The 12955-nt window shown below is 36.3% G+C and overlaps 5 protein-coding genes across 6 annotated transcripts in view; 2 read left to right on the top strand and 3 right to left on the bottom strand.

The window, feature by feature from the left end:
* Positions 1-897: 897 nt before the first annotated feature.
* LOC139776567 (general odorant-binding protein 56a-like) lies at positions 898-2294 on the bottom strand. The gene is made up of 5 exons (XM_071713318.1): positions 2136-2294; positions 1674-1752; positions 1488-1579; positions 1297-1402; positions 898-1140 (listed from the first exon to the last, which is right to left on the bottom strand). The coding sequence occupies exons 1-5, from the start codon at positions 2181-2183 to the stop codon at positions 1064-1066; spliced, it is 402 nt and encodes a 133-aa protein (XP_071569419.1). The 5' UTR covers positions 2184-2294; the 3' UTR covers positions 898-1063.
* A 1923-nt stretch (positions 2295-4217) lies between these two features.
* On the top strand, positions 4218-6039 carry LOC139776565 (adipose-secreted signaling protein). Its single transcript, XM_071713317.1, has 5 exons — positions 4218-4359; positions 4458-4604; positions 4878-4995; positions 5218-5355; positions 5484-6039. The coding sequence occupies exons 2-5, from the start codon at positions 4592-4594 to the stop codon at positions 5680-5682; spliced, it is 468 nt and encodes a 155-aa protein (XP_071569418.1). The 5' UTR covers positions 4218-4359; positions 4458-4591; the 3' UTR covers positions 5683-6039.
* On the bottom strand, positions 5193-11132 carry LOC139776569 (uncharacterized). Its single transcript, XM_071713320.1, has 5 exons — positions 10117-11132; positions 7836-7970; positions 7264-7553; positions 6918-7154; positions 5193-6790 (listed from the first exon to the last, which is right to left on the bottom strand). The coding sequence occupies exons 1-5, from the start codon at positions 10196-10198 to the stop codon at positions 6320-6322; spliced, it is 1215 nt and encodes a 404-aa protein (XP_071569421.1). The 5' UTR covers positions 10199-11132; the 3' UTR covers positions 5193-6319.
* Dy (transmembrane protein dusky) overlaps positions 8402-12955 on the top strand; it is a 46199-nt gene continuing 41645 nt past the window's right edge. The window contains exons 1-2 of one of the 2 annotated variants that reach the window (XM_071713308.1): positions 8402-8488; positions 8675-8849. The gene's annotated coding sequence lies outside the window, so the exon portion shown is untranslated. Of the gene's footprint in view, positions 8489-8604; positions 8850-12955 lie in introns of those variants that run through there. The other variant, XM_071713307.1, reaches the window with a different exon arrangement.
* On the bottom strand, positions 11559-12529 carry LOC139776571 (uncharacterized). Its single transcript, XM_071713322.1, has 2 exons — positions 12104-12529; positions 11559-11778 (listed from the first exon to the last, which is right to left on the bottom strand). Exons 1-2 carry the CDS (start codon positions 12301-12303, stop codon positions 11559-11561), a joined length of 420 nt encoding a protein of 139 aa, XP_071569423.1. The 5' UTR covers positions 12304-12529.

Genomic DNA, 12955 nt, shown 5'->3' with positions numbered 1-12955 from the left:
GGAAATAAAATTGTGCAAATATAAATGTCTGATATTTCTGATGAAATACGAATGTTCGATAAACAATTTTTGTAGATGTAATGTAGAAAAAGAATTAAGACTCTTTATTATATTATATGACTCCAAGCAATCGATTGAGCCTATTGAAAAATTTCATCCGCTTAGGACCAATATATTTTACCAACGTCGGTTAACTGTAACCTTCGGTTAAACCGGTTCTATTTGCCCCCTTAGAAAGAGACAAAGAGACAAATAAAAGAGTGCCGACGTTGGCTTTTAGCCGGTTTTTTTTAGAAATTACCTTCGTGATCGTGTCTCCGTTCAACTCGATGCTTGAGGTATAGACTATAGATGAGACACTTTCGCGAGCGCTTACACTTGGCGCGAGACACTGCCGCATGCCGTGTCTCTTGATACCCACATACAGACAGCAATAAATATACATAATCTCAGTACACAGATTAATATATAAAAAGAATTGGTTTGACTGACTGTTATACGAGATTTTTTAGTAAATAAGCACGTTGTCGCAAAGAACTTGAAAAAATTGTGTAATATCTTTACCGATAACATCGCTAATGAAAATCTTAAGGCGTTAGAAACCGCAAAAATATAGAAGAAAACATGGAAAAAATAATTTACTAAGTTCATTAATAAAATTTATATGTACAAATGATAATTTATTTGTTGTATTTTGCTATTACAAAATGTGTTTTTTGACGTACCTTATTGCAAATCAATTTATAATTATTCAATTCAATAAGTTTCTTATTTTTTAAATATAAAATTAAGATTTTATATCGATCGTTGAATAACATTAGATCACTGTGCAGTCCTATGTAGAAACTCATATTTGTAGAGAGAGAATGTTTAGGAAAGTTAAAGAGAGAGACTTAATTGTTTTATGCTGAAGCGACATGTATATTTATTTTTTCATTAACACAGCTCTACACTGTTGCATGAACGTGCAAGGTAATATTTTAATGTTATCTAAAGTAGAAGATATATGGTATCTAACTAATAGATCTAATTAGGTTTTCATATTGAGTTTGGTCTCATTTGCTTAATGCAGAATATTAAATTGCTTGTTTTCCACAAAACATTTAAGCAGATTGCGTCCCTTTTCGCAACCAGTTCCAGCTGAAACAATATTTCAATTATATTTCACTCTACTTTCATTGAGAGTAATGTTTGAAAGGACCGAGAGTATTCGACTACATAAGATTACAATATCAGTTCTCTAAACGGATAAAAATCGATCTTAGCCCTTGTCAAATTCATATTATATCTACTTACTAATGTCTTTGCACGCATTATATATTTGATCAGCCTGTTCTTGTGGTACGTCTGATGGTAGTTTAGCACGAGCTACCTCCCAGTCAATCTCTCCATCCGCTTTCATCTAGAATATGCGTAGAAATTATTTTATTCTTAATTTATTTTTATTTTTTTGATACACATTAAAATGAGATACGAGTTTTGCTTACAATTCCAATTTTCTTCAATAAACAGGTAGAGAAACAGGCAAGCTTTTCGTCATTTTCCGATGTTGCCCTTCCTTTCGCATTTTCAACTACGGCTGAAATTCGAATTATTATAATTAATGCAGTTATTTATTTTAGTTTTTTTTTAATATTATATTATGTTATGCAATTAGTTTATTCTTCACTTACTTGGATCAACGCCAGATTCATTGATACAGGATTCTTTGTGCTCTCTCAATTTAGCCTTTTGTTCATTTGTGAGCTCACCCTAATACAATCAAATAGATATTTGGATATCATTATTCACATGGTAATATCATGGTAATGCTTAATAATTAATAATTGATGTATTTAAAAATGTGCCTATTTGGAATGTGTCAGACGATTAAGGAATATTTTCATGATACATTCTGTGGAAATTAAATATATTGAGAGAAGCAGTACACATATATAGTCTAAGATTAGAAAAATTAAAAAGAAATTAGAGAGCTTCAGCAAATAGATCGAGTATTAAGAGTGTATGTGAATAGAATGAGTCTGATAGGATTGAAGTAAATAATAAAAATTGATCAGATAAAAAACAAGTTAAAAAACATCTAGATGTTTTCTAAAAAATATAAATTAAATACATTATTAACGGAGATATCTTACCAAGACGGCGACGAAAGAAATAGCGAGCACGATAACGATTGCTTTCATGTTTGATTTTTCTTTTTGACACGATGTATGTACAGTTCAAGCCCGTGATCCAAGTTACTGACTAATCACAAGATAGAGTCCTAAGCTTTTATAGTTTGCGACGTAATGACGATATGTTCTCCTTGACATTCTGTGGCACCATTGGGTGGGGGAATACTCGAATTATGTAGTCCGTTATTCCTCCGGATTGCGGAAGCAATAAATCATGGCTATAATGGTAAAAAATAACATGTATTCATGTTTCGAGTCTTAAAATTCTGCTATTTATTCAATATTTGACAATGAGCATTAATCGCAGAGTTTATTTTTAGATTTTTACATAACACGTACTTTTGCTAGAGGGTCGAACAAAAACGACTTCTGTTTTGCTAGATATGTTTGAAGAGTGTACCAAATAATAAATGTTTATTAACTTCAGGTACAGCCAGGAAGTGGACTTGGTTTACAAAAAATCCTTAAATCCCACTCATACCATCCATTATACAGTACTAAATTTTATCATTCACACGTAATAAACGCGTTGCACAATAAATGCACAGCCTAACCATCTACATTTCTAAGTAGTGTACCAAATTAAAAAAAACAAAAATAATAACATATTAAATAAGAGACCCGAATTTTTATTTCAATTATATATAGCTGTAACGACTGGTAAACTTCTACATGTTGCAAGATAAAAAAATCTATAGATTATGATATGGATACTGAATTTTTGGTAAATTATTTGACGTAAAAAGACGCGATAAGAAGAAAAGATTATGCAAATTTTATTTGCGACAAATATATAATATATATAAGCTAGAGAACAAATTGTTAACAATAAAGTGAAAGAATAATGTAACGATAGCGCCAATTGTTTACAATTAATATGCGCAACGACGAGATGTGACATCGTGATAATGAAAAATAAAACACACAATCTTACATATACATTATTTAATGAGAAAATACCAAATTAGATTACTATAGTGCTTGTGCGCATTATTAATTCTATCTTATTACCTCAACGTATTGTCGTTGAAACCTTCTGTTTCATGTTTCTAGACATGTTCTTTTTAAATATATAGAACGCGATTTTTCAGAGATCATTAAATATAACTACTTCCTGTCGTAACGAACGAATTAAACTTTATGGTTGATATTTCTCTTGATAATAAATATAAATTTGCTGTTTTTCTTGAAATAAATGCTTCACCTAAAGATAAGTATTGTCTGCTGGATACAATTTTCTTGGAATTATATTGTGGTCACGCCGATTAAAATTTTATTATTCTGCGCGTCAATTATATCTCATGGCACACTACACGCATATGCGCGCATACATACACACACACATATTGTACACATGTCATTATCATCATTATATAGCCGATTTTATATAATTTCCTTCTATTACAATATTGTCACGGTAATAAAAGATATATAGATATATAGATGTCCTTTCCGTCATAAAAAGATTATTCAGCGCGATAATTATTCTGACGCTTCTTTACTATATATATTAGTTTACTCGTACATACATATATACATATACATTTCGTTTGAATAATCCTAATAATGACGATTGAAACGATTCGAAGGTACCTATTGCGTAGACGCAAGGACGGTCTTGCGGTCTTTAAGATTGATTATCATGAACTTTGAAACTCTCCTGAATAAATCAAATAGGGAATAGTGAGAGAGGCAATCGGAGCCACGCGCGGTAATTATTGCGCAATCAATAGTTGCTTTCCATTTAATTTACCTGCTTTTATCTGGAGTTTTGATGTAAATGGAAAGCAACTAATATATAGTCAATATATAGTCAATAAGATAAAATATATTAGTCAATACATATTCGGACGTTTCGACACTTTCTTTATGTCATCTTCAGCGTGTAAACAAAATTAATATACATATGATATATACTATATACATTTGCAGATGTAGCACGGACGCGCACCAAAATAATGTTTTATCGGCAGTGTCTGCCGGCAGAAAATGAACGTGGCTACGTAGTACCAATTTCGAAAATGGATGTACTGCCGCTAGTGTACAGGGACTTGCGAGAGTTTCGACTTTCGACGGTCCCAATGGTCCCATGCGTCCCAGTCCAGTCCCACGAAAAAGACCGGGATTACCGGGATCACCGGGCCTCTCTCAGGCTTCTCTCTGATATAGTACAAACAGAGAGAAGGTACAAAGTGTCCACTTTTGATATCTTTTAAAACCCTAAACGAAACTTAAAGTTCTAAACCCTAAATAAAATCCCCAAAACCTTAACCTATATTTTAGACACTGACTCAAAACCTAGACACTGACTTATATCGCCAGTCATTAGTGTCATTAGGGGCAGTTGATTTTGTCAATTTGGTTCGCGAACAGTATGAAAGCAGAATCGACAAATCTGCCAGATTATTTTATGGAACATGGGAGATAAAGGTACTTGATCATCTTTCCTAATGTTCGACGATTATACAAAATATTGTCTTACGTATTATCTTACGCGTATTTCCATTTATAACATCAGTGATACACAGATGACACAGATATATGAAACAAGTGTTTGTAAAATTTTTTACTTTAAAACGAAAGGTGCTTTGCGTATACGACGTATAAGAATTAATTGTATGTAAAGAGACTCGATTATTTTAACTTGGGTATATTCTTAAATATGTGATGTATGTGAGGTTTAATTCAATCTTGTGTTTTTAGAGCATCATGTTCACTTTAGCGGTGGAAGCGGACTTGGAAAAGATAATAACATTATGATACAGCCACAGCGACATGGTCATATAGATGCTCATTTAGGCTTCTTACAACTGTATCACAGGTTATTTGTTATATAATTTTTAAATAATTTTATTTTTTTTGTGTTCCTAAGTCTGATGATTGTTACCTTGAATGCTTAAAACAGACTTTAACTTCTATTGTAATATAATTACAATTTATTAAAATTTTTAATATATATGAAATGTATGTATATAAATATATACATATATAGAAAGAGGGAATAGATACACAATGAGATGGATATATTCTGTATTTATTCTAGATACCACATAGAATTTTCAGTGCCATGGAACACGTGTATTCATCCGGAAGAAAAAACGGTAGCTCCGGCGGTAATTGCAGGAAATCATAATGCAAATTGTCACATTGTCGATTTTGCGCAGGAAAAAGATGGCTTAAGGTATACATTTTTTTTGTTTATGTATATATATATATTTTTTCTTTTTTCCCCCACAATTCGAGTCAAGCGTACATCACATTTTCTTCTCAAATTGATTCAGCTGTTGAAATATTTGGTTCTTTCATCAGGTTGAAAGTAGAGCTGTTGGCATATAAGGAGAAAATATTGAAGGAGGATGTCAAAGTGATGTGTTGTCCCGCGGGTACTCCGTTGAAAATTGTGCTGAATGCACGTGTTTTAGCAAAAGACAAGGGTACGCCATTGTTGAGAAACGGCATACGCAGCATTGCCGTCGAAGGAATCGACGAAGATGAGGTGTCTGAGTAATGCTGCTTATTATCGAGCTGTCTTTCAGTGATGGGTATTTAAGCATTCAAGTGCTGAAAACCAAGTAAAGGTTCGAATGAATGAACGAATGAATCAGCATAGCCGAAAGTTCCCAGACTAGAGCGAACGATGCAATTGTAAGTGGTGTAATGCTGCACAAAATAAGATAATTTGCCTACTGCTCTTAAAAATACATCACACGCGAGACGCTTGCAAAAGCTATAACACCACTTATTGTCTGCTAATTATGTCTGCAATTACGCGCAAGTTGTATCGAATAAATCCTATTTTGTTATTATTTTATATTGATGTCAATTTTCAACGAAGCTTCCGTTAAATAAATAATGTTTACAGAGATGTGACACACTAAATTACTTTTCAATTGTTCATGAAGATCAAGATTATTTATTCGAATAAATTGAGACGCAAAGTTCTTCCGAGTTATCAGTAACCATCTTTGGCATCCTCATTAAAATCGCACCATCAATTTGCCGTCTTATATACATATATATGTATGTCATCAAACCATCACATTCGTTTATTCTGCCGATTCGAATCGAAAAGACGCGTCTCACAATTAGAGAGTCTTCTTTTACCCTATAACTTCTAACACCCCCGACTTTAACGATGGTAGGTCTTAACATCGAAAATTGAATTTCTTCATAGGAATTCCGGTTGGGCCGTCTACAAATTCGCAAATGTTAAAACCTAGTTTCGCTAACGGATGACAATTGCTGCTGGGATTACCCCATTTGCCTTTAAAAGTCATCCAGCCTGGTAAAGGCTCGTTATCCTCTTCGAAAAGCAACTCCAATCTTTTCCATGTCGGCCAAGCGGTTCCGAATCCACTCTCGTCGTACAGACGAGGTACTCGAACAAATTTATGCTTCCCCGGAGCTGTCCAGAGCCCGTGAGAGCCGCGTGCGCTAAATAATATTGGGTGCGAGCCACCAGCCGTATAAACTTTTTCAGGAAATATTGGCTTCTGGAAGAGACCTTTTCTCGTTTCTTGACTCTCGTAGACGAAAGTACCATTTCGCGGATCATATTGATAAAACGCCCCGGCATCGTGCGCCGATACGTACATTGCCAGAGGATACTCGTTATCCTAAATGACGATATCGTATTTTGGTATGGATTTTTTTGGTATGATAGGGGCGGGTGACATGAACGGTGACGAGAGAGAAAAGTTACTTTTTACTTTGAGGAATTCTCGAAGCTGAAGCATGATTTACCTTGAAATAAAGACTCATATGTTCCCAATCTCCGATATGACTGCCATATTCTTTAAGCGTACCTATGCACATTCCACCAACGGTAGGTATCGGCCAGCTGCCAAAAAATCCAAGATCCAATACGCAGATTGTTTTTCCCTCGCTAAACGGATAGAACATCCAATAGGTCACGTGAAAGTGCACTTTTTCACATCCATTCTCTTCTCTGACCTTTTCGAGTCGCGGTACTGTTGCCACCTGAAATTATAGTTTCACGTGAAAGTAAAGGAACGACATTTATTTTTGAAACGTACGTGCAATCAGCAATTGTATTCTTTTGGGAGTAATAGGAAGAGGCGTATTTTACCTGCCGCATTTGTGCTCGCGATATAATTTGCGCTCTTAGATTATTGGTGCTATCGATCTGCCGTTGAGCCAAAAGTCCTGGTCGTCCTAGATCCTGTAGCGGCGTGAAAACGTTCCGTACCTCCTTTAGCTTTAGCTTTAGCTTCAATTTCAGCATCGGCTGCGCCGTATCTCTCGCTGAGCGTAGCCGCGTGTCTCTGGAAACGCACTTTTTCACGAGAGCATAGACGGGCACGGTTCCAGCGGGCTTTCGACCGTACAAGAAGGACGATCGATTCTTTAACAAGGACTCTGTTAAAATTGTTTTATTTGAAACGTCAACCTGTGGGCTGTGGCGATTTTCCGCGGCACTTGTGATTGTCACATACTATACTATACATTATACATTATACATACTCTCTGTACTACATATACTGTATAAATGGCATATACTATAATATACCATACCACAGTATGAAATCACATCGAATATCGAATCTTATCCTAGTTACGTACACTTACAGACACTAAATGTACATCTCTTGTTATATTGTATTATTTATATCGTAACTATATATATTTCCAACTATTTACCTACGTCTATTCTAGTGCGAAGGTAATACTGGTCCGATTGTACGTTGTCGAGGAATTCGGTTACCCCGAGAGGCAAGAATCGTTCCCCAGGCGCGAGCCATACCAAAGGTGCCCAATCTCGTATCAGTCTTCTTACTAAGAATACAATAAGATCGGTAAATGAGAAAATGTTTAATTATCGCAGGTAGAGAGTAGAGAGGTAGAATGTCGGCAAATGCCGCTCGTAAACGCGCGTAATATTGTTAATTATGGTACAAGTATAGTATAGATAGACGATAGACCTATAATAGTACGTCAATGATACCCAATGATACCGATCGCGTATATTTCGCGGGCAATGCGGGCATTTCGAGATTTCGAGCCATCGCGCATCGAGCGGGATCGAGCGGGATCGAGCGGGATCGAGCGCATCTCTGACTTTGACTCTGACTCTCGGCGGTGTTCAAATGCATGCCTGTTTAGCACTTGAGCTTCAGGCGCTTCAGCCTGTTGAGTGTTGACGCCACTCGCCACTCGCCACTCGCCAGTTCACGCTGTATCGCGGATCGCGGGAAACGGGCACGTAGGTCAATGCAAGATTCTCGTAACCCCATTATGCGAGTCTAACAAGGTGAAGCAAACTCCGCGGGTGTTTCTGATGTTCTTCGTCGGTTGTATGTACGCGTTTAAATTCTCGTCAACTCAAAGTTTAAAGATTTTCTCTTATATATGCCTACTTGATTTCGATCGATTGTTCCGGACAATCGGACAATCGGACGCGGCGGATATTTATTTAGGAATATTGTAGAGAGAATATATAGCAGGACACACAGGAATGTAACGATAATTTACAATTGCAGGAATCGCGCGTTGATCGCATTTGGCTCAACTTGAGCTTTAATCTTCGCGCTAGACGGCTCCTGTTCCTGTAATCCTGTAACGTGTAACGCGGCTGCTAATGGCTACTTACGGCTACGCAGAGGCTGGCTGACGCAGAGCTGGCTTTCGTCGATAACTCTCGATTAGCCATCTAAGGTACATAAGTACATACATATACATACATCGTATCATTAGCGCGTCATAATTCAACGCGGCGATGAACAGGCGATATGAGATATGAGGGCTATGAGGCGAGTTTGCTGTCGGTACAGTACGTTTTTTTCTCTTTTCTCGTTTCTTGTCGGGGCGATAGTCGATACGAACGGCGCGGGTGCGAGCGCGGGCGCGGGCGCGGGCGACATATGTGCTGCAAAGTTGTTACCTTTTTATTAAAGAAGTCGAAGCACGAACAAAATCGAAAATTAACTCGCAACTCGTTTCAATCCGCTTCAACTCGCTTCGCTTCTTTCGACGATCGCGCGTGGAAGGTGGAACCGGTCCAGAAATGGGACAACCGATATTTAACCCTGCAGCCTGTAGCCTGCAGCGTGTAGCGTGTAGCCTGTGCGCGCGTATTCGCAGTATTCGCACACGCGGAATAAATACGAGTGCATTTTACGGAAGAGGAACCGTGATTATCGTGCACCGATTTTATATCGTTCCGCGTTCCTTTGCAAAGTTTTAAATCGCGTAAATCTAGCGTTTCGCTTTTAATGTTATTGTAATTGGTAAAATGGCCTCGACTAGATAATGCCGAATAAAAACGCGTTTTAGTTTCGCGTTATACATATTTTATCTCATCGTTCTGTCTATTCACGCGCCTGTTCATGCGATCCTGACAACACGATCGATTTATGTTTATATTATGATCATGATACTGATTATGTGCCGTGCAACGAATTATACGTGATCGTTATCTCGTTAAATATATTTTTATGCTATCTAAAAGAAAAAGGGTAATAGGAGAAACGATATTATTATCATTAAAAAAAAAAACCCGTGAATAACATCAATTTTATTTTTATTGCAATCCGCCGCTCGTATAAATTCGATAAACAGCATAATTTTCTTCTTCCAAGTCTTCTTACAATTACAAGCGCAGTTTTATATAACAATTATCGTCTATCCTAGAGCGACCGATAATCATTAAGAATAACATTCGGTTATTCTCGATCAAATCGATCAAGAATCGATGAATATGTTTTACATATTAAATTACGAGGTTTGTTTCGTTGAGATAATTATGGTGCACTCGGAATTTGAAGCAAATCGTACATAAGCGCGGAGAAGATGCAAAATCTCCCGACGCATAGCATCTCGTATCCGCGCGTTGAAAAAGAGAGAGAGAAAAAAGGACGGATTAAATGTTCGTTTAGCTACACTCGCAGTTTATATCGATGTATAATGAGATACAGATACGTACCTTGTTTCTCATTGGGCGCGGATAGCCGCGATCCTGCGACCGCGTGAGTTACGACAAGTATAACGAACAATAATCCTGTCATGTTCGTTCCATCGATACATTTTGGTACGAGAAACGCGATCGATAATCACCGATTCGCGTTCTCTTATCTCACTACTTTCCGCATTTTTGCATTCTTGCAATCGATTACCGATTACGCGAGAGAAACAGTGACGGAGCGAGAGACGGAGATTCTCCGCGGCATCGACCGAACGGAAACGCTTCCCGGATTACTGACCAAAGCGCAACTACCTCGCAACCTCGCTTTCCATGCCGCTCATGCCTCGCTAGACGAACGTTACAGAATACGCGCGTCGCCGTCGCCGTCGCCGTCGCCGTCGCCTTCGCCTTCGCCTTCGCCGTTGCACATACGCGTACGCACCGTCTTCCATTACATGCACGGGGTTTGCGTCGCAACGTTATGAAACATTCTAATTCATTTATGATAGTGATGAACGAAAGGGAAAGCGGATCAATTGTAGCGCATCACTATATTAATTATCCATCGTCGTACAATTGTCAGATATATTCGTACAATAATTGGGTGTATCTGTATGTAATCTCTCTGGCTAATTACCTTATTATATAAATAGATAATGGATATAAGATTAATTTCTTACATATAGCACGGTCAACTACTTTAGTACCACTCTCTCTCGGTAGATATAATTTCTTGACTCCTAAGTAAATGTAACTAAAATTTCTGTACCATTTTGATCGGAGCTAAAGACGATACATATTTCTTTGATATAAATCGTGATTCTAGAGTAACAAAGCGACGTTATTCGATTCAATCGATAATAAAGGGAGAGAAAGTTACATTTGGATATTTGATAGAAACTACTCAGACTTTGCAATCATAAATCTTTTCTTTATACGACGATACCGCTTCTGGATTTGTATGTATAGTGTTTTTATCTTACGACAGACAGATAAAATGTAATCAGTTGGAGGATAAATCTATAGAATAATATCCTCAAAAATCTATATGTAATACATAACTTGGTAAGCACAATTTAAAAAATTTTAATTTTCTATTTTTCTGCAAAGTGTATGATAAAAAACTAGGAATTTTGGATATATATATATATATAATTTCGATTACGACAGTGGGATATCTAAATTGTAAAAAGATTGTGCGTTTCATATATTGCTTTGAACATATTGTAAGTAAAGTATTTAAAGTATTATGATAAAACTGAAATAACCAAATGTAACAATTAGTATTTGTAGATACTGTACAAAATGATTCAAACACTATTGCATATACATGATGCATGATTGCATGTACGACGTATTTATATCGCGGGCCTAAATTTTCTTCTGCAATTAGGACAAAGGGCCTGCAACATAAACAAGTACAATCATGAATTTTTAAGCAGGATTCAAAAGTTTGTTTCTAGTTAGTACGTTTTAGATTTTACCCCAGGATCATATTTTGTCAATTCATTAATGCAATCCTTGTGAAAATTATGTCTACAAGGACGCAATTGTATTACGTCCGAATCAACTAATGCGTATTGGCAGATTGAACAATTGTTCATGTCGTCTTTACTTGTCGCGAGGTCTCTTCTTTCTTTACTTTTCGAAGAGTTTGATGAACTTCTTCTATTTAATAGTGCACTGAAAGTAAATATCTCTCGTAGAACCTTGCAATATATAATATGTTTCTAATATTGTAATGTTCTAATTTTTTCTTAAGAAAAAAAAAGAGAAAAAAAATCACAATGGTGGTTCTTCTACTTCTACTACGTTATAGGTAATTATTGAAAATAGAAAAACCAAAGTTATAGGAAAGATGATTTTGCATCTGAAGAAGGTGGAAAGTAAGTTTGTAAAGCAGAGAAAATCAGATGATATTATTAATCACGTGCGCAGGTATTGATACTTGATACTAATGTATGTAAATGTATTATGTATGTAGGTATAGGTATATTGAGATGAATACTTTTCAGTCGGATGCGACGATGTCGACCAAGAACGGTCTTCGGACCGTTCATAGTGGTCTTCGGACGATCTTCTGTTTCCCGAATACGAAAATGACTGTCCATCCGTGCGGTTATTCTCGGTGAACACATAATAGAGAAAAGTCGCTATTCCAACTCCAACTCCGACAAGTAATACTAATCCGGGATACGTCATTTTCATTACATTTAAGTTTAAGCGATACGCATACGACGAATATATCTGTCGTTCATCTTCATGTTTTATAATAGAGTCTAATTAATTAGAGGATTCCCCGTTTTTCATCAATCGCAAGTTAATCACTTTCTATATAATTCTTGTGTAATAAACGGAAACGAAGCATCACATACATATACACTAAACCTAACCTAACCATACAGTAGTAACGGGCTAACACGGCAATATCAACAGGCTTGCTAACTAAACAAATTGAATCTTCTCTATAGGATGGGCAATAAAGCAAAGTAATGGAGGATTCACATTTGTCCGATATCAGTTGTCCAATAACATTTGTCCTTTAAGGACAAAAACGTCGACCAAAGTTCCTAGAAAGGACGTTTCTCTATTGGATATTAAATGTCGTACATACATACGTAGGATACGGTGTGAAACTTTCATAATGTTTATAGCAGAGAGATATTTTCTTTGTTTTATTAGACAAGTAGAAAATGAATATTACTGCAGGATATCAAATGCGTTTCAAAAAGTTGAGAAAGAATATTTCAATCCTATGTGAGATAATATGTATAAACCCTTACAGAAATTTAATACTATATTTTGGCTATTAGTGATTAATTACTTATTTTGAGTGTTAAAAGCACTATTCTTAATGCTT

This window comes from Temnothorax nylanderi, unplaced genomic scaffold (genome assembly GCF_030848795.1).
Source record: "Temnothorax nylanderi isolate EJ_2023f unplaced genomic scaffold, tnyl_v1.0 TNYL_tig0122_pilon, whole genome shotgun sequence".
Lineage (NCBI taxonomy): Eukaryota > Metazoa > Arthropoda > Insecta > Hymenoptera > Formicidae > Temnothorax > Temnothorax nylanderi.
The sequence above is the reverse complement of the archived record's forward strand: the minus strand, read 5'-3'. Positions and strand labels throughout refer to the sequence as shown.

What these genes read in the sequence shown, in the direction of transcription:
- LOC139776569 (XM_071713320.1), bottom strand. Translation starts at nt 10,198, where the DNA reads ATGACAGGATTATTGTTCGTTATACTTGTCGTAACTCACGCGGTCGCA. An exon ending in CGCGCCCAATGAGAAACAAG is followed by an intron (nt 7,971 to 10,116) that starts GTACGTATCTGT and finishes TTGTATTCTTAG; the next exon opens with TAAGAAGACTGATACGAGAT. An exon ending in TCGCACTAGAATAGACGTAG is followed by an intron (nt 7,554 to 7,835) that starts GTAAATAGTTGG and finishes CAATTTTAACAG; the next exon opens with AGTCCTTGTTAAAGAATCGA.
- LOC139776571 (XM_071713322.1), bottom strand. Translation starts at nt 12,303, where the DNA reads ATGAAAATGACGTATCCCGGATTAGTATTACTTGTCGGAGTTGGAGTT. An exon ending in TCGTCGCATCCGACTGAAAA is followed by an intron (nt 11,779 to 12,103) that starts GTATTCATCTCA and finishes ATTTACTTTCAG; the next exon opens with TGCACTATTAAATAGAAGAA.
- LOC139776567 (XM_071713318.1), bottom strand. Translation starts at nt 2,183, where the DNA reads ATGAAAGCAATCGTTATCGTGCTCGCTATTTCTTTCGTCGCCGTCTTG. An exon ending in TTTCTTTCGTCGCCGTCTTG is followed by an intron (nt 1,753 to 2,135) that starts GTAAGATATCTC and finishes TGATTGTATTAG; the next exon opens with GGTGAGCTCACAAATGAACA. An exon ending in TAATGCGTGCAAAGACATTA is followed by an intron (nt 1,141 to 1,296) that starts GTAAGTAGATAT and finishes ATATTGTTTCAG; the next exon opens with CTGGAACTGGTTGCGAAAAG.
- LOC139776565 (XM_071713317.1), top strand. An exon ending in TTCTTACAACTGTATCACAG is followed by an intron (nt 4,996 to 5,217) that starts GTTATTTGTTAT and finishes TATTTATTCTAG; the next exon opens with ATACCACATAGAATTTTCAG. An exon ending in CAGGAAAAAGATGGCTTAAG is followed by an intron (nt 5,356 to 5,483) that starts GTATACATTTTT and finishes TTCTTTCATCAG; the next exon opens with GTTGAAAGTAGAGCTGTTGG.